Source organism: Muntiacus reevesi, chromosome 6 (assembly GCF_963930625.1).
Source record: "Muntiacus reevesi chromosome 6, mMunRee1.1, whole genome shotgun sequence".
Classification (NCBI taxonomy): domain Eukaryota; kingdom Metazoa; phylum Chordata; class Mammalia; order Artiodactyla; family Cervidae; genus Muntiacus; species Muntiacus reevesi.
Window position 1 is genome coordinate 46,000,107 of NC_089254.1, and position 26,927 is coordinate 46,027,033.

General features: G+C 33.9%; 1 protein-coding gene and 1 pseudogene across 2 annotated transcripts in view; one reads left to right on the forward strand and one right to left on the reverse strand.

Moving 5' to 3' along the window:
- The window catches only part of COG5 (component of oligomeric golgi complex 5), a 276,034-nt gene that overhangs the window by 135,170 nt on the left and 113,937 nt on the right, over positions 1–26,927 (reverse strand). For both annotated transcript variants that reach the window (XM_065939836.1, XM_065939837.1), the window contains one exon: positions 15,907–16,037. In XM_065939836.1, the coding sequence (XP_065795908.1) occupies positions 15,907–16,037 (131 nt within the window). The remainder of the gene's footprint in view (positions 1–15,906; positions 16,038–26,927) is intronic.
- On the forward strand, positions 26,259–26,341 carry LOC136171334 (U4 spliceosomal RNA; annotated as a pseudogene).

Sequence of the window (26,927 nt, forward strand, 5' to 3'; positions counted from 1 at the left end):
TATGAAATTTTCCAACTTCATAAACTGTAATACAAAATGAGCTGAAAGACAATATAATAAACTAGATCTATTTCAGAAGTAGATCAAAACAGATTTCTACCTTTTCAAAAACATTTCAGAAGATTGCATTTTCTTATTAAACTAAAATTATTTCTTCTGCTTTGGAAACAAATACATATGATGTAAGTTTTTTTCTTTCTTTTTCAACATCTCCATAGCATTATATGGGAGAAAAAAAAAACCCACAAGAATACAATCAGAAAAGAAGCATAGTTGTTTAGGATCCCTAAAAATCTTGCCAAAACAGGAACATTGCAACCAAAGTAACAGCTGGTGCTGAGCTAATGGAATGGAGAGATAGCAAGACTGCTGCAAAGATTGTGCCATAAAATAGCAAGCAACGTTCTCGTGTTAACTAAACTATAGATAATACGAGATGACCTCTGTGAACATAAATACAGTATTAAATCAAAAGTACAACAGGATTTTAAAAGCTTCATACAACTGAAATTAGAAATGGAAAAGGTGACAGAGCTTTATTTATCTGAAAACAAAATGGAAAAATCATATAACCAGGATTTCACTCTGCAAGAATCAAATAATCCTTGTGCCAAAAAGACTAACCATCACATTTTACTTTTTTCCCTAATGAACTAACTCTTTAGCAGTTAACTTCTCTTTCTTTAGGTTTCATATAATTAATAGATGTGTTTAGTTACTCAGTAGTGTCTGACTCTTGGCGACCCCATGAACTGTAGCCTGCCAGGCTCCTCTGTCCATGGGGATTCTCCAGGCAAGAATACTGGAGTGGGTTGCCATGCCCTCCTTCAGGGGATCTTTCCAGCCCAGAAATCAGATCAAACCCAGGCATCCCACACTGCAGGCAGATTCTTTACTGTCTCAGCCACAGGTTTAATATATAAAAAAATACAATCAGCCAAGCGAAGGAAAAGGACAAATAAAGAAAATAAAATTTCCCGCTGCTATTCTGTTTTGGTTATTAGTGTGGTTTCAGGACTACAGGATTTCCTCAAAGTTTCATTAATAAGCCATCTCATGCTTAACTAAAATAAGACAAAAATAGGAACTCCCAGAATCACATTTGAAAGGGGGAGTGAAATAGAAAGGTGGGGAGGGAGGTGGGGAGGGAAATCATCAACATGTCCCCAGTCTCTGAAAAACACAGAGGTTATAGTGAGAAAAATGCAAAGCCAGTTCAAGCAAAAATTTAAAGAACAAGTATTTTCCACTATATAGAAAATCCTTACTGCTGGAAAAAAAAAAGTTTATTATTTTATTTTTATAGCATAGAAAGGATACAAATTTAAGAATTTTTATCGCTAAGCAGATAATTCTTTAAACCACTCCCTCAGTAGAATACGTATTTAATAGAAGTAGGCTAGTTTTCAGATAACTTTAATACAGTAAAAAGCACAGCAACTTAATCATGCACAATAACTGAGGAATTCTAAAATCCAAATATTTTCTCAAGACTAATGTTAATAAATTCACAACACTTTATACATAATAAGTGTATAGCAGGTCAAAATATTTATAGCGATTTATAATATCTCTATATCCTAACATGATACATACATTGGATACTTTTTTGAAGCTATGGCTATAACACTGAAGACTTAATGGAGCCCCAAGGGAGATTACAAGTATTGAAGGAAGAGAGAATCACATTAAATAATGCAATTTAAAGGCAAGAATTATATTAACTATCTCGGTTGTGATCCAGAGCTTACCAGAGGCTTTTCTGATTCAGTAGCATGCAGTCCACTAATGCTTGATATGTACTTCTCAACTAACCTAATATAATTATTTCAGAACCTGTTAACAATCAGCAGTCAACAGTGCATAACCCAAATGAAATTAAGAAACTAAGAAGAACACTTAATAGTGCAGTATGATCTTATCAACCAAAAATCAACTTTATTCTAGCCTTTTTTGAGAAGCAGCAGGGAAAAAGGACTGGGGAAAATAAGCATAAGAAGAAAAAGGAGAAAAAAGAATGAAAGTGAACATGCACTGGAAGAGGAAGGTTCTACAAAAAAGAATAACACAGAGAGGGCCTTAAAAAATGGAGAAGGCAAATCAATATACAAAAAAAGGTCCTTTTAATTTTCAGATTTTTTTTATCAAATGAATCTGGAGTGCACAGTCCACACTAATTATAGTTTGGCATTAAGTAAAAGTTTTAAAGTGATGCCAGTACTCAGAAAAATATTCTCATCACATTAAATAATAGCAAATAATATTTCAAGGACACTAAAAATGTGTTCAATAATAAAATGAATTTTATAATAGGAAAACAAAAGCAATCATGAGACATTAATGCTGCAAGCACCCAAATCTTACTCAAACACAAATTTTTAACTTAAATATGCATATGTGGCTTACTTTTAAATAAAGCAATACAATATAATAATTCTAGTCATTCCTTATTTTACCAAATATATTTATGGCAGCCATTATTAGGTATTCCCTAAAAATTCCTTCCCTCCTTCTTTCTTATTATTGAAACCTAATTTTCTCCATGGATGTCAACGTGCACACACTTCATGAGTAGCTTAAGCCAACACCGACAATTTTGTTCCTCTTTGTCAGGTTCTTGTTTTCATAGTCCTCCTGACACTTGGGGTGACTGTGAGACCTATCTGGTCAATGAGACATAACAAAACATCTGCTGAGGCAATTTTGAAAAAAGATTCTGTAACATGCCTTTGGGCTGGCAGTTGACACTGCTCCGTCTCCACACTGTGAACATGGATTACTGCCTGCAGTGTGACAGCTATCTTGTGACCATGATATGACAAGCAAGGGGACACTAAGGAAGGCAGAATGGAAAGAGAGACTGGCATGCTTGTGAAGTAGCTGAAACAATGTCAGCACCACCCACATCCACACAAACCCCTGTTTAAAACACTGTTGGTCAAGTTTGTTGCTACAGTACTCTCAAGCTTCATCCAGCACCAAATTGATGAAAACACAATACATAAAAACACATGAATCCATATAATACTTTAAAAAAAAATAAAAGAAAAACAGAAGAGAACAAAGTTATACCCCATTTACTACCAGGAAGGTGACTTAATATATAAACTCCTTACTCTGTAAGTTGGTAATAAAAGTGCAAAATCTAAATATTTACCCATCATTTTAAAAAGTAACTGCAGTTCAAGGTAACCAAGTGCCCTTTCAATTAGTGAGAAAAAATTCTTCTTTACAAAAGAATCACAACTAACAAGTACAAACTAATAATAAAAACAGAATATCACTCTTTCACAATCTCTACTGAAAAAAATAAAAAGATTTGGGCAAAAATCATCAATAGATATTAAAACCATTAGCAGAAAGACTGTGAATTAAATGTTCTCAAGGTGCCAAAATACGTTCAAATTCACAATGAAGTAGTTCAGTGGAAGAAAAAAAATAACCTTTTTCAACAAAAGGTGCTCAAACAACTGTGTATGTCTGTAAGAAAAAATTAACCCTTAAGCACTGTACATAAAAATTAAACTTAAAACAAAAAATTATAAACTTCTAAAAGAAAACACAGGAGGAAAGCTTTCCAATATTAGAGTAGGCAAAAATTTCTTATATAACATGCAAATGAAAGCATGGGTAAACTGGCTTTTATCAAAACTAAAAAAATTTGCTCTTTATAAAAGATTAAATCTTTTAGAAAAAAAAAGTTAATAAAAGCCTGATCAAGTAGGCCTGATCAAGAAAGAGGAAATAGCAACAAGGATATACTATACAGAATAGGGGAAAATAGTCACTATTTTACAATAAATCTAAATCAAGTATAATCTATAAAAATACTGAACCACTGTGTTGTATGCCTGAAACCAATACAATATTATAAATCAACTATACTTCAATTTTTAAAATATTTTTAAAAAGAAACAGCATGAGAAATGCTGGGCTGGAAGAAGCACAAGCTGGAATCAAGATTGCTAGGAGAAATATCAATAACCTCAGCTAAGCAGACGACACCACCCTTATGGCAGAAAGTGAAGAGGAACTAAAAAGCCTCTTGATGAAAGTGAAGGAGGAGAGTGAAACAGTTGGCTTAAAGCTCAACATTCAGAAAACAAAGATCATGGCATCTGGTCCCATCACTTCATGGTGAATAGATGGGGAAACAATGGAAACAGTGTAAGACTTTATTTTTGGGGGCTTCCAAAATCACTGCAGATGGTGATTGCAGCCATGAAATTAAAAAACGCTTACTCCTTGGAAGGAAAGTTGTGACCAACCTAGACAGCATACTAAAAAGCAGAGACATTACTTTGCCAACAAAGGTCCGTCAAGGCTATGGTTTTTCCAGTGGTCATGTATGGATTTAAGAATTGGACTGTGAAGAAAGTTGAGCGCCGAAAAATTGATGCTTTTGAACTGTGTTGCTGGAGAAGACTCCTGAGAGTGCCTTGGACTGCAATGAGATCCAATCAGTCCATCCTAATGGAGATCAGACCTGGGTGTTCACTGGAAGGACTGACGCTGAAGCTGAAACTCCAGTACTTTGGCTACCTCATGCGAAGAGTTGACTCATTGGAAAAGACTCTAATGTTGGGAAGGACTGGGGGCAGGAGGAGAAGCGGACGACAGAGGATGAGATGGCTGGATGGCATCACTAACTCGATGGACATGGGTTTGGGTAAATTCCCAGAGTTGGTGATGGACAGGGAGGCCTGGCGTGCTGCAACTCATGGGGTCGCAAAGAGTCGGACACAACTGAGCGACTGAACTGAACTGAACTGAAAAAGAAACAAGAAACAGGGACTTCCCTGGCGGTCCAGTGGTTAAGAATCTGCCTTGCAATGCAGGGGACACAAGCTCGTTCTCTGCTCTGGGAACTAAGCCTTAGGGTCTGCATATCTCAACTACTGAGCCCAATGCAGCCAAAATAAATAAATATTTTTAAATAAGAAGAAGAAACAAGACACAATCCAAATTAAAAAAATAAAAGATGATGTCAAGGGGAAAAACAAGACAGCATTATTCTTAACAGCCCAAAAGTGTAAGAATTACTCAGCAGTAAAAAGGAGTACTTACACATGCAACAGTGGGAAAGAACTGTGGCTCAGGTGGTTAAGAATTCATCTGCAATACAGAGGACCTGGGTTTGATCCCTGGGTTGGGAAGATCCCCCTGGAGAAGGAAAGAGCAAACCACTCCAGTATTCCTGGCTGGGAAATTCCATGGACAGAGGAGTCTGGCGGGCTACAGTCCATGGGGTCACAAGAGTTAAACATGACTTAGCAACTAAACCACCACCACCATACATGCAACAACATAGATGAAGCTATATAAACATACTAAGTGAAACAAGCTAGATACATAAGATGACCTACTGTATCGTTCCATTTGTATGACACTTTTAGAAAATGGCAACTATGTAGAGAGACAGAAAGCAAATCAGTGATTCCCTGGGCTTGGGGACAGGAGGAAGAACTGACCACAAACAGTCATGAGGGAACTACTTGGTGGTGACAGTAGCTTAAGAAAAAAAATATACCTGAACTGTGAAATAGTTGCACAAATGCAAAAATTTAGTAATCCATCAAACTATATGTTTAAGTGCACAAATGTTATGAAATATAAATTATACCTTAATAACAATGTTAAAAGAAAAAAGGCAAGCCAAAGGATGGGAGAAAATATTTACAGTTCACATGTATGACAAAAGACTGGTACCCAGAATACATTAAGAATTCTTACAAATCAATAAGAAGACAATAAAGTCTTTAAATGTTAGGCAAATACCTTTCACTGTTAGGCATTTGAAAAGTTGGTTACATTATCAATTAAGAAAAGGCAAATTAAAACTACAGTGAGAATCTTATACCTCCATTAAGATGGCTAAAATTTAAAAAGACTGCCAGCATAAAACTTTGGTGACCATCTAGAGGAACAGAAATTCTAACCTCCTTATGAGGGGCTGTAAAATGATGGAACCACTTTGGAAACCTAGCAGTCTCTATAGAAAGTAAACATATCATTCCTTGCAAAATCCCAATCATTTTGCCTTAGATGTTTACTCAAGGAAAAGGAAACATGCTGACACAAAGACATGCACCTGACTATACATGGCCACTGTGTGTGCAGCAGCCCGAAACCAGAAATTACCCAGTGCCTGTCAGTAAGTGAATAGATAAACGTAACTTAAACACAATGCAATGTTAATTAGCAACAAAAATAACACAAAACTACCAATATACACAACAGGAATCAATCTCAAAATAAAAATATTGAATGGATAGAACCAGACACAAGAAAGAACACACTGTAGGCCTCCAGTTATATAAAACTATGGACAATGCAAATTAATCCACAGTGATGCAAAATGGTTATCTGGTTCTGGTTCTTTGTAGTTTCCAAACTACAAAATAAAAACTTTAGTATTTACAACTCTAATAAAAAGTCAGCATAAGACTGTTTAAATTGAGTAAAATAAAATAGAGCTATCCAAGTACAAAAATTCTGAATTTTTGAAGAATAGACAATTACACATAAAGAGTGATTACCAAATTTTAAGCAGAGTAGTGATAGAATTCCATATGAAATACAATAAAAATTCAGGTAGTTATTGAAAAAAATTATTCAGTTTAGTCAACTGAAAAACTATGGAAAGCAATAACACCAAAAGACCTTAAGGCTGAAAGCAGTTAGTTAGATATGAATCTACACTGCAAAATAGCAGTAAAATAACAAAGTAACCAATGTTACTGTGGGTTGTTCATGACAAGAGATTATATCAAAGAATAAGAAAAGAACATGACTGAAAAATATAAAAATAAGAAAAATACTACCACTTTACATTTGACAGAAAACAAAAACAGAGAAATATCATGTGATAATTAAAATATTGTAAAAGAGGAAACAGAGTTGGAAGGATGTAAGGACGGAACATGATAAAGCACCCAGCATGAAGATAAGATAACCATTTAAAGCAGGGATCAGCACACACTTAAGGTCCTCAAAAGGCAAGACAGCAAACAGTTCATGTTTTGGCGGCCACACATGCCACATACAGTCACTGCTGTATATTGTTCTTTCATTTTTTCCCCCAACCATACAAAAATGTAAGAACAATTAGCACTTGACAATACAAAGACGGTAGTTTCACCAACCCTTGATTTAGAAAGTTAAGAGTTCAAGTTAGTGTCCACTCAAATTTAAGGATAAAATAGCAAATATACACTAAACAAGACTTATTAAGCTTTAGGGAAAAAATTTAGATGATGAGTTTAAACCCTAAGGAGAGCTTACAGTGATAGGAGCTAACAGATGAGATGGGGTGGCAATTTATCCATTGTGGCTGGTAAAATAAAGAAAATAAATGAAATCTTTGGATCTGTGTAACTTGAAAAGCTCTTACTGTAATCATATCTTATATATTTTTTAATTTGATATATAACTGCCATACATTAGTTTCATGTATATAACATAATTTGATAATTGTGTATATTGCAAAATGATTACCACAATAAGTCTAGTTAACATGTTACCATACATAGTTAACAAAAATGCTTTTTCTTGTGGTGAAAACATTTAAGATCTTAGCAACTTTCAAATATACAACACAGTATTAACCACAGGTGCCATGCTGTACATTATATTCTGACTTGTCTATTTTATAACTAGAAGTTTTTGGCCCCCTTCACCCATCTCATCCATTCCCTCAAACTGTTTATCGTGTGTCAAGAAAAATGCTTCATACATTTTTGAAAAATTACTGGAACTGTATATTTAGCAAACAGCAAAAACATTGGGACCAAATATACAAAAGGAGCTCCAGTAAATTCAAATAATGAGATCTGTTCTGGAATTCACGTGACCAGCCAGGAAAACTAGCAACAGTAGGAAAGCTAGCCCTCGCTTTTTTTTTTTTTTTCCATTTATTTTTATTAGTTGGAGGCTAATTACTTTAAAATATTGTAGTGGGTTCTGTCATACATTGACATGAATCAGCCATGGAGTTACATGTATTCCCCATCCCGATCCCCACTCCCACCTCCCTCTACCCGCTCCCTCTGGGTCTTCCCAGTGCACCAGGCCCGAGCACTTGTCTCATGCATCCAACCTGGGCTGGTGATCTGTTTCATTATAGATAATATATATGTTTTGATGCTGTTCTCTCGAAACATCCCACCCTCGCCTTCTCTCATAGAGTCCAAAAGTCTGTTCTCTACATTTGTGTCTCTTTTTCTGTTTTGCATATAGGGTTATCATTACCATCTTTCTAAATCCCATATATATGTGTTAGTATGCTGTAATGGTCTTTATCTTTCTGGCTTACTTCACTCTGTATAATGGGCTCCAGTTTCATCCATCTCATTAGAACTGACAAATGAATTCTTTTTAATGGCTGAATAATATTCCATGGTGTATATGTACCACAGCGTCCTTATCCATTCGTCTGCTGATGGGCATCTAGGTTGCTTCCATGTCCTGGCTATTATAAACAGTGCTGCGATGAACACTGGGGTGCGTGTGTCTCTTTCAGATCTGGTTTCCTCGGTGTGTATGCCCAGAAGTGGGATTGCTGGGTCATATGGCAGTTCTATTTCCAGTTTTTTAGGGAATCTCCACACTGTTCTCCATAGCGGCTGTACTAGTTTGCATTCCCACCAACAGTGTAAGAGGGTTCCCTTTTCTCCACACCCTTTCCAGCATTTATTGCTTGTAGACTTTTGGATAGCAGCCATCCTGACTGGCATGTAATGGTACTTCGTTGTGGTTTTGATTTGCATTTCTCTGATAATGAGTGATGTTGAACATCTTTTCATGTGTCTGTTAGCCATCTGTATGTCTTCTTTGGAGAAATGTCTGTTTAGTTCTTTGGCCCATTTTTTGATTGGGTCATTTACTTTTCTGGAATTGAGCTGCAGGAGATGCTAGTATATTTTTGAGATTAATCCTTTGTCTGTTGCTTCGTTTGCTATTATTTTCTCCCAATCTGAGGGCTGTCTTTTCACCTTACTTATAGTTTCCTTTGTTGTGCAAAAGCTTTTAAGTTTCATTAGGTCCCATTTGTTTATTTTTGCTTTTGTTTCCATTACGCTGGGAGGTGGGTCATAGAGGATCCTGCTGTGATTTATGTCAGAGTGTTTTGTCTATGTTCTCCTCTAGGAGTTTTATAGTTTCTGGTCTTACATTTAGATCTTTAATCCATTTTGAGTTTATTTTTGTGTGTGGTGTTAGAAAGTGTTCTAGTTTCATTCCTTCACAAGTGGTTGACCAGTTTTCCCAGCACCACTTGTTAAAGAGGTTGTCTTTTTTCCATTGTATATCCTTGCCTCCTTTGTCAAAGATAAGGTGTCCATAGGTTCGTGGATTTATCTCTGGGCTTTCTATTCTGTTCCATTGATCTATATTTCTGTCTTTGTGCCAGTACCATACTGTCTTGATGACTGTGGCTTTGTAGTAGAGTCTGAAGTCAGGCAGGTTGATTCCTCCAGTTCCATTCTTCTTTCTCAAGATTACTTTGGCTATTCGAGGTTTTTTGTATTTCCATACAAATTGTGAAATTATTTGTTCTAGTTCTGTGAAAAATACCGTTGGTAGCTTGATAGGGATTGCATTGAATCTATAGATTGCTTTGGGTAGTATAGCCATTTTGACAATATTGATTCTTCCAATCCATGAACATGGTACGTTTCTCCAACTGTTTGTGTCCTCTTTGATTTCTTTCATCAGTGTTTTATAGTTTTCTATGTATAGGTCTTTTGTTTCTTTAGGTAGATATACTCCTAAGTATTTTATTCTTTTTGTTGCAATGGTGAATGGTATTGTTTCCTTAATTTCTCTTTCTGTTTTCTCATTGTTAGTGTATAGGAATGCAAGGGATTTCTGTGTGTTAATTTTATATCTTGCAACTTTACTATATTCGTTGATTAGCTCTAGTAATTTTCTGGTAGAATCTTTAGGGTTTTCTATGTAGAGGATCATGTCATCTGCAAACAGCGAGAGTTTCACTTCTTCTTTTCCTATCTGGATTCCTTTTACTTCTTTTTCTGCTCTGATTGCTGTGGCCAAAACTTCCAAAACAATGTTGAATAGTAGTGGTGAGAGTGGGCACCCCTGTCTTGTTCCTGATTTTAGGGGAAATGGAAAGCTAGCCCATAAAGCAGGTATTCAGCTTGACTCAGCTGACACTGAGTCAACTATGGTGTTTGTTGGGCACACAGAGAAGAAAAGAATAATAATAATAAAAAACCGGTTGCAAACTGAACTCCCATAATTAATTATGATAGTAGTCAATGAGTTCAACTTTGCCAAAAAGTTCCTTTTGTAGCTTAGAAAAATGGTTAACTTCCATAAATCTTCAACACAATACATCTGAATTGGCAGCCTCTTTGTGCTGGAAGGGGCTTTCCTGGTAGCTTAGTTGGTAAAGAATCCACCTTCAATGCAGGAGACTCCAGTTCGATTCCTGAGTTGGGAAGATCCCCTGGAGAAGGGATAGGCTACCCACTCCAGCCTTCTTGGGCTTCTCTGGTGGCTCAGATGGTAAAGAATCCACCTGCAATGTAGGAGACGTGGGTTTGAACCCTGGGATGGGAAGAGCCCCTGGAGGAGGGCACAACAGCCCACTTTAGTACTCTTGCCTAGAGAATTCCATGGACAGAGGACCCTGGTAGGCTACAGTCCATGGGGTCGCACAGAGTTGTACACAACTGAAGTGACTATGCAGCAGCAACAGCTGTGCTGGAAACACTTCAGAATTTTTAACAATGTAAGTTAAAAGGGTTCATAACATCATTATCAGTTACTGTATGCTATGTAGATATTTATTTAGTGAACTTCAATTCCACATTGTCCTCTTAGAGAGACTTTGTCTGGATCATGCTGTCATGGTACTTTTAGCTGACAACTGATAAGCACCAGTACTTTGTGTGGACCTGACCAAGGAGGCTTTCTGACTCAGAGAAAAGGCAGATTGTGGATGTTACCTCCTAGTACTGGCAACAATTACCACAGGGGAGATTCCAGCCTGGCATCGAGCTGAGAGACTCTTCCTGATAATCTTAAAGACAAGTTAAGCACATGATCCCGTTCCACCCTAGAACCTCGAGAAAGCCCTGCACTTGTTTACTGGAAAAGCTTGCAATTCACAAGCTAAAGCCATCTTTCTAATTAAAATGTCATCATTTCACTGTGGGGGCCTAGTATCTATGGTGATGCAGGAACTCATCCAGATCAAAATCTCTGTCACCTATTTTGAAAGCTAGTTATAGCTTGAGATAATGGAGTCTGTTACAATCCTGAAAATACCATAAGGTTCTCTTCTTCTTTGTCTGGCTTCTTTCAACGAAAGATTTTCAGGATCAGTAACAAAGAGAAACAGGAGTCAAGGAGGAGCTGCAGATGGCCGTTTACCTAGCCCCACATTTGGAACAAAAACTGCCTGTCAAAATGAAGAATGTTCTTTCTTGTGTGGTGATAATGGTATGCTTCACCAGAAGAAGTACTCTGGGTCATCAGTCCTAAACACTGCAGAAAAGAATGTGGCAGTGGTATCACTACGAATCCTTTCCATACAGAAATAGCATGACTTTGTGAGGTCACCAGTTTACAGTTTTGTACTGTAAGAAGAAAACACTGTTCCTTAGTATGTAAATAATTATTTAGTTTATGTCTTCCAAGACAAACATTTTGTAATACTGTAGTAGAGACTTGTAACACCACAAAGCTATTAAAACCTACAAATGAATACAGAATAATTAAGCAATTAACTAAGGAAAAACAGTAATGATCAAAAAGAGGTCACCTGCATTTATTTTAAAAATTTTGGTTTCAGAAAAAGAATGCTACAAAAAGAAATTACCCTAATTTTCTTTTAGTAAATTTAACTTTTACAGTTAATTGATATTAAAAATGATGGCCACCAACTATATACTCAATAAAAGAAGATAGCTAACTTTTCTGAGGAACCAAATTAATGTCAGAAGTTGATTATTAAATGCGAGTAATGACACATGTTTACTGAACACCTTGATTCAGGTTATGAGCCCATAAACTAAGTAACAGTTCAGGTATGCAGTATTACATCAATATTAAAATGCTGTAGTTATTTCAGTCTATGTTTGTAATAAATATTAACAATAAATTTAACTATTTCAATGATTTCTTATAGATGGGAAAATATATTTTGAGAATCCAATATATATAACCTGCAGCATCTGTTTTAATGGGAAGTAGAAAGAGTGTTCCAGGCATAAAAAGAACTCGAAATCCCTAGAGGAGGAAGGAAAACGCACATGTGGAAAACTAAAGAAAGCTTTTGAGACTGAAAGACAGAGAAAACAGGGGAGAGTGGCATAAAAGGAGTAAAATTAAATGCTGATGAGAAGAAATAGAGTAAAAAACAACAAAGACACGAGAGACAGAAATATAAAGGAGATAGGTTTCCCAAGAAAATGGGATCCAAAAAATAGTATATAGAGAGGCACCTCTGTGAAGCAGAAATTAAGAGCATCTGCCTTAGTTGGTGTGTGGGGTGAGAGGGGAAGGTTGACAGAAAATGGAGAATCTAAAATAGTCATTTCAGAGAATGGAAAAAAGAGAGCTGGCCAGAGAAAAACAAAAGTTCTGAGGAGTTGGTTTAGATGAGTCATTCCATGGAGGCTTCCCAAAGAAACTTTAACACTATAAAAATTACTGTTTTTATATAAATTGCTTCACAAATTGTCAGATGATTTAAAATGTAATTATTTAACATAATTGGAATAAACTGCTTGGTCCTATTGAAGAAAGAGGAAAAGCAGTGACCCCAGACCATGACTCTACTACTTAATAGCTGACTCATCTGCAGCTAATTTCCTAACCTTTCCAGGCCTTTGTTTCCTTAACTTAAAAAGTCGATAATTATGTCTTCCTCACGTATTTGTTACTGTGGTTGAGATAACAAATCTAAAGTGACTAACACAAAGCCTGGCAGAGAAGGAGCATTCAATAAAGGTTAGTTTCACCCTGAATTCCTAAACTGCCTGCTGGGACAGCTGTAGGACACCTCTGACTTGCTGCTTTCTAAAAGGAAAAGGAAAGAGGCTCCAAAACACAGGCACTTTCTGCTAAGACATCCTGGTTCCTGAGAACATTATCTCAGGGACACTGTTACTGATAAGGGTATCATCCTGCTAAGCCAGAAATCTGACTTTGTAAAAATAACCCAGAGGACCCAGGTCTGAGGGAGACAGACACACATGAATAAATTCAAACATAAATAATGCTATAAATACAAATATCAATTTACACATGAGGAATGTTGTAAAACAGAGAAGGCAATGGAGGGCCATTCCAATACTCTTGCCTGGAAAATCCCATGGACGGAGGAGACTGGTAGGCTACAGTCCATGGGGTCCCTAAGAGTCAGACACGACTGAGCGACTTCACTTTCACTTTCATGCACTGGAGAAGGAAATGGCAACCCACTCCAGTGTTCTTGCCTGGAGAATCCCAGGGGCGGGGGAGCCTGGTGGGCTGCCATCTATGGGGTCGCAGAGAGTCGGACACAACTGAAGCAACTTAGCAGCAGCAGCAGCAATGTTGTAAAAGTTGTGAAATGAACCAGAATGTTAATAATGGCAAGACAGTATATTTTCTTCCTTTAGGAAAATTATGGAGAAGGCCAAATTATACTCAGAAGGTTACTTTATATCTATGGAATTTAACAAGAAAAAATGAATTAAAAAATATTAATGGTTAATGTCAGCAAACTATAACATAATTGGTGGCTCATATGGTAAAGAGCCTGCTTGCTATGCGGGAGACCTGGGTTCAATCCCTGGGTCAGAAAGATCCCCTGGAGGAGGGCATGGCAACCCACTCCAGTATTCTTGCCTGGAGAATCCCCATGGACAAAGGAGCCTGGAGGGCTACAGTTCACAGGGTCGCAAAGAGTCGGATGTGACAGAGGGAGTAAGCACAGCACAGACTTAACAAAGAGACAATATTCCCATCCACTAAGCAGAATCTATTTTCTTCCAAATCACACTGAAACATACAGCAAAATTATAGTTCTTTAGTTCCATGCAGATCATTCCACATCTACCCATGTAGATGCACAACATTTAAAAATATTTTCTTCTTTATCCTCGTAAGTTCATTGATTAGATGTAGGCAATTGGCCAAACAACAATATTTACCCACTTAAATATCTTTTGATTAACTCCATAAATCTGCATATTTAACACTACCAATATTTAAGGAATATTAATTTCTTAAAGTTGATCAGTTTAACTTCAATGTGATTTAAAAACTGAAGCAAAGTCATATTTGACAATTATTAAAATGGACATAAAGTAACAACATACATAAAATTGAGTTTGCTTAGGAACTACTATCCTAGAAAATATTTTCCTGCTTTAAATATATGAGAATATAATAAAACAAATTAGTCTTTAAATGATAATCATTTCCCCCATCTCTATTAAAAACAGCATTTGAGTTCTACAAACTGTGATACTATTTCCTTTCTACCATAAATCAGAGACATGCATACATATACAGATATATATAGCAATAAAAACTTCACAGGTAAAAAATATTAAGCAGTACATATAAATAAAGGTTTGATCTCTGATGTAGTGATATTATGACCATTAGAGGAATACAAAAATTCTGTGACTCTGTCCTTTCTGAAATGTTAGATTACTTCCTTTCTTGTAACTAAATGAGCTGGGCCAGCACCAATTTTCTATAGAAATATTCATGTTAATTCAAAACTGACTTGGAATTCCTTGAATATTTCTTTAAGAATGAGGCATCCTCTCTTATATGATGCAGACAAGTATTTTTCAACAGTATGAGCATTTTATCTTCATAGTGAGACCAAGAGTTAACACATAATTGGTGGCAGATAAAACTAAACTCCAGGGTTAGAAGTTAGAATCAAAGTTATCTGTAGGAAAGGAGAGAGTAGTGATTGTGAGTGAGAGTGAAGAGACACCAGGAGTGCTGGTAATGTCCCATATCTTGACCTGTGTTTTGATTTCACAAGTGTGCTCACTTTGAAGTATTTCATTCTACCTGTGTGTCTATGATTTGTTCACTTTTCATTATACATATATGATAATCAACTTTAAAAGTTCATTTAAACATAAAACTACAAGAGCTGAGAATCAGAAATCAAATATTCCCTGATTTAGAGACTGAAGAACTGAATATTTATAAAATTAGTTCTGTCCAATACAAATGCACAAAATGAAATTTTTTTTTCAAAATGAAACTTTGGGTTTAAAGAATATGAATTAAAAATTTGGGTCCAGTACAAATGGAGCAACTATCTGGATGCGATACAAATACAGAACTGAGATTTATATTTAATTTTCTGATTTTACGACATCAATACCATTAGGCTCTTCTAATTCAGAAAATTAAGCATCAGGAAAATGGTATCTTAGAAATCTCGAGAAGTTTCTTAAAAAATTTCTGGCACTGTGATTATAAGAGTGGCAAACTAAACCATTTACCAGATGTATGACCTCTGACCAATTATTAAGCTTTCAGTTTCCCCATTTGTAAAATGGAAATAGCAATAATATCATACTAACTGGGTCACTGAAAAGCTTAAATGAGTATCAGTGACTTGGACAAAGGAAGCCTACTCAATATCTGTTAACCGTCTATCTACATATACATATGATATTTAAAATACAATCCACACTATATATAATACACATTAGAAATCTTAAAATCTATTTTAAGTAGAATTAAATAAACATACTTTTAAATTTTTTCTTGTACTTACATTATGCCTACTCTCGAATTAAAACCATAGACATAGTTCTTCAGTAATAAAGACAAACATTATTTTAAACACGAAATCAAATGTTCATCTATATTACGACATTTTTCACATTACAAAAGTAATACTATTTTTATTACCTGAGTCTCCACACCCTGCTCCAGTAAGCGCTTAGCTTGATTTTCCACTTCAAGTCGAGCTCTTGCAACAAAAAGTAGATCATTTTCTATCACTTCTATTCCAGAAAGGTCTATTCCTTGAGAAAGATAATCTATTTAAAAAAATACACACATTTAAATATTTCAATACTGAATAAATATAAAGGTATCAAACCATCATGTCTAACTTCTGCAAAATGTTAAAAACTTGCTGTTGAACACTATTCCCTTTTAAAATCTGTATTTTAAGAAACAGAATTATCCAAACATTCTCTACCTAATGAGAACTTTACTCTGGAGGAAAATGTTTCAAACATTATAGAATTGGTAAAGCAAGAATTGAATTATGATTATTATAAATTCAAAATAATGTCAACAGGTTACCAAAAAACTGTGCCAAATTACTATAAATAAATATCCTGATGAACTTTGAAATTTCTCAAGTTGCAAGACAGGGAATGGCTACCCACTTCAGTTTTCTTGCCTGCAGAATTCCATGGACAGCTACAGTCCATGGGGTCACAAAGAGTTGGACACAAATGGACAACTAACACTTTTCACTTTCATTCTAAGTTTAATAAATTTTTTGAAAAAGTAACATGTAAAAGTTTTAAAATACATAAAATGTGCTAAAATGCCAAATTTTCAAATATGAGACCACTACTCACACCTACCAATTAAACCTTAATTAAGTGTGGAAATAGAAAGCCAGAACTACCTTTCTAGCCGCTTAGATTGAATCGTTATATGTACCAAGAATATATGTGAGAAAACACAAGTGATCTACTTGGGTTTAACATATTTATCCTCTCTTTAGTAAGAAAATGATAAGACTAGCAATTTTAGCAGAAAAGAAATGATACTACTCAACTCTATGTTTACTTAAATTGAGAAAATCTAATTAAAAGACTAAAGAAAAAGAGATTCAACTGAATGACCTAACATAGGTATCAAAAAAATGAATAAGACTTTTATTTAATATAGTTTGGAGGTCTATCCATAGCAATCAGAGAAGAAAAATAAAAGGAATTCAAATTGGAAAGGAAGAAGTAAAAATGTCACTGTCTGCCAGTGACATGATACTATACATAGAAAACCCTAAAGATGCTACCAGAAAACTACAAGAGGTTATCAATGATTTTGGTAAAGTTTCAGGATACAAAATTAACATACACAAATCTGTATTAACCAATGATGAACTATCAAAACAGGAAATAAGGAAACAATCCCATTTACCACGGCACCAAAAAGAATAAAATACCTAGGAATAAATCTACCTAAGGACACAAAAGAGCTAAACTCCAAAAACTGTAAGATGCTGGTAAAATAAATTGAAAGATGTATGGAAAATAGATGGAAAGATATACCGTATCCTTGAATTGGAAAAATCAATATTGTTAGAAACTATACTATCCAAGGCAATCTACAGGTTCAAGGCAATCTCTATGAAATCACCAACGGCATTTTTCACAGAACTAGAAGAAAAAAATTTTTAATTTGTATGGAAACACAGAAGACCCTGAATACCAAACAATCTTAAGAAAGAAGAATGGAACTAGAGGAATCATACTCTCTGACTTCAGATTATACTACAAGGTCATAGTAACCGAAACAGTTTATGTATGCATGCCTGCTCATTCGTGTTCAACACTTGCAACCCCGTGGACTGCAGTCCACCAGGCTCCTCTATCCATGGAATTTTCTAGGCAATAACACTGGAGGGGGCTGCTATTTCCTTCTCCAGGGGATCTTCGCAACCTAGGGAGCAAACCCTTGTCTCTTGTGTCACCTGCATTGCCAGGAGAGAACACTTAACCATTGAGCCATCTGGGAAGTCCAGTATAGTTCTGGTACAAAACAGACACATAGATCAGTAGAACAGGATAGGTAGCCCAGAAATAAAACCACACACTTATGGTGAATTACCCTACAACAAGAAAGAAAAATGTACAAAGAGGAAAAGACAGTCTCTTCAAAAAGTGATGCTGGGGAAACTGGACAGTTACATGTAAAGGAATGACATCAGAACATTCTCTAACATATTTGAAAATAAACTAAAAATGGCTTAAAGACCTAAATGTAAGACACGACAACATAAAACTTCTAGGAGAGGACAGAATCAAGATGTTCTTTGACATAAATCATAGTAATAGTTTCCTAGATAAGTCTCCCAAGGCAAAATAAATAGAAGCAAAAATAAACAAAGGGGATCTAATCAAACTTACAAGCTCTGTCCAGAAAAGGGACCATCAACAAATGAAAAGAAAACCTACAGACCAAGAGAAAATATTTGGAAACAATAACCAACAAGGTATTAATATCCAGAATAGATGAACAGCTCAAACAACTCAGTACTGTAAAAACATACAAACCAATAAAAAAATTGGCAGAATACCTAAATCAACATTTCTCTAATGAAGACATACAGGTGGTCAACAAGCACATGATAAGATGCCTCAACATCACTAATTATTAGAGAAATGGAAATCAAAACACAATGAGGTACTTTTTGATGGTTAGTCATTCTTACTCATCTTGTTCCACTCCCATTTAAGGAATCTATGGCTTCCTTAGTGACTAGTATTATCTCCTTCCACAAATCCTCCTCTGCAATACAAATCCCCTCTAAGATTTCAAAATTCTTACTGCTTCTTCTTTTACTAGCATCCTCCTCTGTTTAAAAGAAAACAAAAATTAGGGTGATGGTGGCCTCATAGAATGAGTTTGCAAGTTTACCTTCTTCTGCAATTTTCTGGAAGAGTTTGAGTAAGATAGGTGTTAGCTCTTCTCTAAATTTTTGGTAGAATTCAGCTGTGAAGCCATCTGGTCCTGGGCTTTTGTTTGCTGGAAGATTTCTGATTACAGTTTCAATTTCCTTGCTTGTGATGACTCTGTTAAGATCTTCTATTTCTTCCTGCTTCAGTTTTGGAAAGTTATACTTTTCTAAGAATTTGTCCATTTCATCCAAGTTGTCCATTTTATTGGCATAGAGCTGCTGGTAGTAGTCTCTTATGATCCTTTGGATTTCAGTGTTGTCTGTTGTGATCTCACCCTTTTCATTTCTTATTTTGTTAATTTGGTTCTTCTCTCTTTGTTTCTTAATGAGTCTTGCTAATGGTTTGTCAATTTTGTTTATTTTTTCAAAAAACCAGCTTTTAGCTTTGTTGATTTTTGCTATGGTCTCTTTAGTTTCTTTCGCATTTATTTCTGCCCTAATTTTTAAGATTTCTTTCCTTCTGCTAACCCTGGGGTTCAACTATATGGCTGATTCATGTCAATGTATGACAAAACCCACTGAAATGTTGTAAAGTGATTGGCCTCCAACTAATAAAATAATATTTAAAAAAAAAAAAAAAAAAAAAAAAAAGAAGAGAAATTATAGTTTGCTAAATAACTCAGCTATGCATTTACTTTTCCTAATAATGTTAGCACTTGGGATAAAAGAGATGAGGGAAGAGTACACATGTGAAGTTTGGATGGTGCAGGAAGCTGGAAGAAATAAAGGAGGCTAAATTTTCATGTTTTAAAGTGGGAAGCCAAAGAAGATAAAAATTAAGAAGTGGAAATACAGGCAGGTGATTTAGAGCTATGGAGGTAAATACCAAAAAATCAGCAAAAATGCTGAAAATGGTGGCCTCCAGGGAAAAGTAAACGGGGCAGAAACAAGACAAGGGATAGCTATTTTTAACAATAAATTTTGTAGAATTATTTGAGTATGTTACACATGCATAACTTTCATAACAAATAAAACATGTTAAGAGTACATGGTAAGTCAAGAAAAACAGAACTTTAAAAAAGAGGGCTAGTTAATAAAAAAAATGTACCCTCTAAATTAATGATTCTGTTTCTAAAATAAATAATATTTAAAAAGAAGAAAAAAGTGAATTTAGACAAAAGATGTTTTCTACTATGTTAACTGCAACCATAAATATATACATACATATATGTGCACATGCATGTGTAAATGTGTGTGTGTGTATATATATACATATATATATATATATATATATATATATATATATATATACGTGAGTGTATATACATATAAAAAGAAACATTGTAAATGAGATAAAACCACTTTGGAAATCAACCTGGATAATCTAGTAAGATTCCATATGATTCCAATCTAGTAAGAATCCATAAGATTCCATATGATTCCACTCCAGTAAGAATCCATAAGATTCTAGTAATTCCATTACTAAAATATACAATTCCTAAGCTCATTCTATGTAACTCAGAGAAATTCTTAGATTTGTACACTGGAAAACAAGTACAAGAATATTCATAACAGCACTGTCAAAACAAAACAAAGTTACATATAACTGAAATGGAAATAATGAATATGTACTGAGATAATGTGTATAACTGAAATCAATTGGAGAACGAACAAAAGCATTCCTTCAAAATACTACTACAGAAGAGTAAAACCAACGACAAGTATATACGTCAATGTGTCTCTCAATAACATAATATTAAGAAAGAAGAAAACATTTCAGAAGAATACACATAGCCAGAGGTAATTTACAGTAAAATATGTATGATTAAACAATATACTATATACACATACAAACAACAACATTTAGAAAAGTTACAGAGATAGATGATACAACATGCTTATAATATTCTAAAATAAACTTAATATGTAGTATTTGTATTTTGTACATGTTAAGTGTTTTTTGCATTTTTACATTTTTCTATTGAATATTAAAATACATGAACCAACGGCACAGATTACAGTACAACAAACAAGAACTTAGAAGAGTTATAACTGTATTTCATGTATTCAAAACAGAAAAGACTAAACATGTTAGTAAAAACACAGGTAATAAAGTAAGGCGCAAACTGAACTTCTAGAGATAAGTTCAAATTCTAGAGGAGATTAATGGCATATGAGACACTGTAAGAAAAACAGAATATACTGTCTCATGAAGAAGAGTTTGATGCTACAATACCTAACTGATAACTGAAAAAAGGGTTTTCTTTTCCTTTAAAAATAACATGCTCTTGAAAGAATTTTTGAAAATCAGGAAACTATTTCAAAAGGGGGAAATTACATAACCCCAGAACACAGAGGCCACAACTGCCAAGTGGATTATTGGAATATACATGAATATGTCTGAGAAATTTATGAATCCTCAAATTCTCCAGCAGCATTAAAATAGCATATATCCTCCCCCCAGGATATTTATGTAAAAAAGAGCAGAAAAAGCAAAACTTGACATACAGGGACTGGGTAGCTGGCTACACTGATGAAAGTGACTCCCTCCTACACACCAACTTTACAAAGAGCACAGTGCAGATAAGTGCCTCAGAGAAATTTCAAGCAACCTTCAGATGTTCCTAAAATACTTAAAATCTTATTTGTGCTTAAAATAAAAGGTCTACTATATTCCTTTAAATTCTTACCCTACTTTTTAAACCACCCACAAGTTATTGTGTTCCTGTTTTTATCTGTAATTATATTTATTTACAATGTCTTTATTAACAATGTTATAAACATTCACCCATAATATGATAATACTTATAAATATCAGCTCTTAATGACTGCCCAATATCTCGTCAAACAAATGATCAAAAATTACTTAATCATCTTCCTAAATGTAATAATTATTTATAATAAATACATACAAAAACTTTAAATATCTATAATTATTTCCTTGGGAAACGAAAAAGAATTAATGGATCAAAGTAACAATTTTAAGCCTGTTGACACAAATTATCAAACTACTTCTCAAAATGACTGTACTTCTTCAAACATTCTCCCAATAATCTATGGGAGTTACTTAATCATGGATGGCACTGGATATTACCACTGTATTGAGTATTTCATATGCTGCTGGAAGGTTCTTATTGATGGTCTGACATGAATTTCTAAATGATAAGGCTGAGTATCTTTTACTATCTGTATTTTCTTTGGGGAATCTCTATGTAATCTTTACTCCCTATCTTTTTATATTACATCACTGAATATTAATTACATAATATTCGCTGTCTGCCTATGATATTTGCTATAAATATGTTCCCAGCCTGTTGGCAACATGTTAATTTATTTATTTATATGTTACTTCCGAACACCATTTCCAGAACACAGTCATTCAATTGTATTATCTAAAAAGCTCTGCATTAGATTTTTTTACAGAGCCCTGATTATTTAGAAACTTCAGATTAAAGCCTGTCTTTTACAAAAGCAAACAGCAACATGTAAAGCTATGATTTATAAAGAGTTATCCAGCACACTGATGAATAATACTCTGGAGAAGAAAGCTGTCATTGTAGACTCCATTCAACAAAAAGTTTATCTTTAAATTAAAATAAATAGTATTGTAAGATCAGGGCTTATTACAACTACATTTTAACTTGTTCTGTTAAAAACACAGTTCTTAGAGAATACTGAGTTCAATAACAAATTTAAATTAACACAAAATAAACAACCTCCACAAAACACTGAACAATATGGATGCTGCAGGGTTACAATATTAATAAAATTAACTTGTCCAAACAATAATGAGACCTACTGTCCAGTTAATGAGACCTACTGTCCAGTTACTGAAGGTATCATCACCATCATCATAATAAACACAACATCATCATCTTCATCACAAAGTACTAGTATTTCACTTGTTACAAATGGCTAAGTCTAAGATAGGGTTGTTTTAAAAGTTGCTCCCTCCTTAATTAAGAAAAAATCTTTCACTAAAGAATCTTAGAAAAGACATAAAATTAGAGGAAAAAGTAAAAAACTCCAACTAAACTTCAACAATGACATCTACATACACATATTGATTTTCATTGATTTGTTTATATTTGATGTATTTTAATCATATTTGCTTACATCATGAATCTGATGACAAAACAGGTCTACAAGAAAAATTATTTTCAATAAAAATGTTTAATACATACATACACAGTGATTTCAATAATGTGTGATATTATATTATTATGATATATTATTATATATCACTATATCATTAATATGATATATTATCATGGTTTCAATAATATGTGAAAACATAATTATATCAAAATATGAAATATCTGAATATATGAAAATATAATTGAAATTATAAAGCAAAATTTTTCAAAAGTAATGTGGGATTTGCATAAAAGTAAAACTGACAGAACAGACAACAAAATAACACAGGTTTAAAGGTATAAGATTTTAATATATAATAACCAAAATACAACTAAACAGATAGGGAAATTTAATTTTAAAATTTATTTTTAAAAAGTTATCTCACAATATATAACACCAATCATAGAAAAAAAAATTTAAATAATTTAAAATATTTGCTTCTATTATAGAGGAAAGTAATTACTGAACCAAACAAATTACAAGAGAAACTTTACAAATACTAACATATACATTTTCTAACTTTTTCTAATATAAAAATAAAATCAGAAAAAGAATAAAAATAATTTGAAATCAACACATAAAGGTAAAAACATGTAAGAAGTCATAGTTATCTATGGGCAAATAATCGAAGGATATCTAAAAACAAGTTCATGTAAGAGAAAATTCAGGATGAGGTCAATGTCTGAAAATTTATTAAACCTTTCTAATCATCTCTGAAATTTATTCTTATGTAAAATTAAATATTATAATACATGATCATTGGAGTACATATAAAATCAATATAATATAAAATATAAATAAAACATACTTTAAGTAAAGTCAGTTCTATTCAAGAAAACAGATATATCCTTTCAAAGGCAGAGTATCACAGAAAGAAGGCTAATTAGGAATGAGAATATCTTAATTTTACTCTACCCATTTTTATGACCTGAGGAAACAATCACTTAACCTTTTTGAGATTCCAAAATTAAAGAATAAAGAACCTGTGTTACAAATCTCACAGAGCTGTATGAATCGAATGAGATAATTGTAAACCACCAAAAACATGTAAATATTGATAACTTATTATTTGCATAAATGGGGTGTTAGTCACTAATCTCTTTTTTTCTTTTTAAAATGAAGGGGAAAAGGCCTTGAGAAACATAATCTAAAGTTTGGTATTACCCCAAAAAAAAAAAACCAACTCACCGAAAAACATAAATGAGAAATTTATATGTTTCTAACGAATCCTCAATGCAGACTACTGCTTGAACTATGCACAAAATAAGTCTCACGCTTAAGTAAAGGTGAAATCTTTCTACTTTAAGTCCAAAGCACTTCTCAGGGCACATTGATCTTTCTTATTCTTCAAAGCTTCAGGAAAATTTATTATCAAATGCCTTATTTTTGTTCTGGCTCTCACTTTAGGGTGGAGGAAAACCTTATTATTAAAATGGGGATTGGTTTTTCCCTTTCAAAGTCCTACCCCTCTTTTCAGCTAGCACCAAAAAATTGCTCAGGGCCTAAGTAAATAAATAAGACAGTATATTATCTTTCTTTTGGACATAGTCTCTTTTTTTTTCTTTTTCCCTTCCCCTGACTTTCTAACCATGATGCTCTTGATATGGTGTTAGAATTTTAAAACAAGGATTTATAGAAAACTAACCTTTTTTTTTTTCCCTTCCAGAAAGGTATTTCAGGTGTTATATTTACTGCCTACCTTCCAATCAGTATCTAACCAGAGGTAAGATTCAATACCTCTCCCTCAACAACTGAGAAGCACTAGACAAAATCAACAAGGAACAGAAAAAATGACCACCATAAACCAAGGGAATCTAATAACACCAACAGTGCATTCCAACCAATAAAAACAGAATATACATTCTGTTCAACTACACACGGAACATGAATCAAAGCATGTCCTAGGTCACAAAACAAACATTTTAAATTTAAAAGAACTGAAATCATACACCCAATTGATCATAATACAATCAAACTAAGAATCAGTAATAGAAAAATACCTATAAATTTCCCAAACATTTTGAAATCGAACAACACATTTCCAAATAATCAAGGGACCCCAAAGGCTCTCAGAGGAAATTTTCTTTAATATTTACCTACATGCAAATGAAAAATCAACATTGAAATCTCTGGGATTCAACTAAAGTGGAGTTGAAAGAAATTTAATAATAAAGGTATTCTTAGAAAAAGATTTATTATTAGGGGAAAAAATTCTCAAAAATGCAATTATTTATTTCCTTAAACTAGAAAATGGAAACAACATGAAAACAGGAGTAGCAATACTCATATCAGACAAAACAAACTTTAAAACAAAGGCTATAAAGACAGACAAGGAAGGGTACTATAGACTGATAAAGGGATCAACACAAGAAAAGAATACTTCTTGACATATATACACCCAATACAGAGCACCTAAATTTATAAGGCAAATACTAACAGACATAAAGGGAAAGATCAACAATAATACAATAACAGCAGGAGACTACACTCCATTGACATCAATGGACATACAGACATAAAATCAATAAGGCAACAGAGGTTCTAAATGACACAGATATGTTGTATTTCATTGATATGTCCAGGACACAACATAAAAAAAAAAAAAAAGCAGAATATACATTCTTCTTAAGGATGCATAAAACATTCTTTAGGATAGATCACACACATGGTCACAAAGCAAGCCTCAACAAATTTAAAAGGATATAAATTATTTCAACCTACTTTTCTGATCACAAAAGTATGAAATCAGAAATCAACCACAGGAAAAAAAAATGAAGAATGAACAAACACACAGAGACTAAACAACACACTACTAAGAAACAATGGGTCAATGACAAAATCAAAGAATAAACCAGAAAATATCTTAAAAAAATGAAAATGAAGACACAACTTTACAAAATCTCTGGAATACATCGAAAGTAATTCTAAGAGGGAAGTTCATAGTGATACAGGCCTTCCTCAAGAAACAAGAAAAATGACAAATAACCATCAGTTCAGAGAATTACAAAACAAAGTCCAAACTCAGCAGAAGGAAGGAAATAATAAAGAGTAGAGAGAAATGAATTTTTAAAAAAGTAGAAATGATCAATAAATCAGGAGCTGGTCTTTTAAAAAGATAAACAAAACTGACAAATTTCTAGCTAGACTCACCAAGAGAGAATCCAAATAAACAAAATAAGAAATGAAAGAGGAGAAAAATCAACTAATACCACAGATATAAAATATCATAAGAGAATACTATAAACAGTTATATGCCAACAAACTGAACAACCTAGAAGAAGTGAAAAGGTTCTAGAAACACAGTCTGCCAACAGTGGGTTACAAAGAAAACAGATAATGTGAACAGACCAATCACTAAAAGTGAAATAGAATCTGTAAACAAACTTCCTGCAAACAAAAGTCTAGGACTGGATGCCTTTATTGGAGAATTCTATGAAACATATAAATAAGAACTTGTAACTATCTTTCTCAAAACTATTCCAGCTTTGCACAGGGGCAGTATCGTAGCCAATGAGGTTTATCCAAGTCATGATTATTGCTAATTGAAAACTTTTCTCAAAACTATTCCAAAAAATTAAGTCACTGAGGCCACTATCATCCTGATAGAAAAGTCAGACAAAGACACTATTAAGAAAATAAAACTACAGGCCAGTTATCTTTGATGAATAGAGATACAAACCTTAGTAAAATATTAGCAAACTGAATCCAACAATACATAAAAAGGATCACACAACATAATCAAGTTGTATTTATTCCAGGGTCACAAGAATGGCTCAACTATGCAAATCAGTCAATGTGACACACAACAATAACAAAAAAAAGACAAAAACCACATGATTATTTCAATAGATACAGGAAAAGCATTTCACAAAAATCAACACCCATTCATGACAAAACACTAACCAAAGTGGAAAGAGAGGCCATATCTCAACACAACAAAGACCATTTATGACAAACCCACAGCCAATATAACACACAACAGCAAAAAGCTTCAAGTCTTCCTGCTAAACTCACAAACAATACAAAGATGTCTCACTGCTACTATTCAACACAGTATTGGAAGTCCGAACCACAGCAATCAGAGAAGAAAAATAAAACAAAACAAAAAAGGAATTCAAATTGAAAAGGAAGAAGTAAAACTGTCACTCTT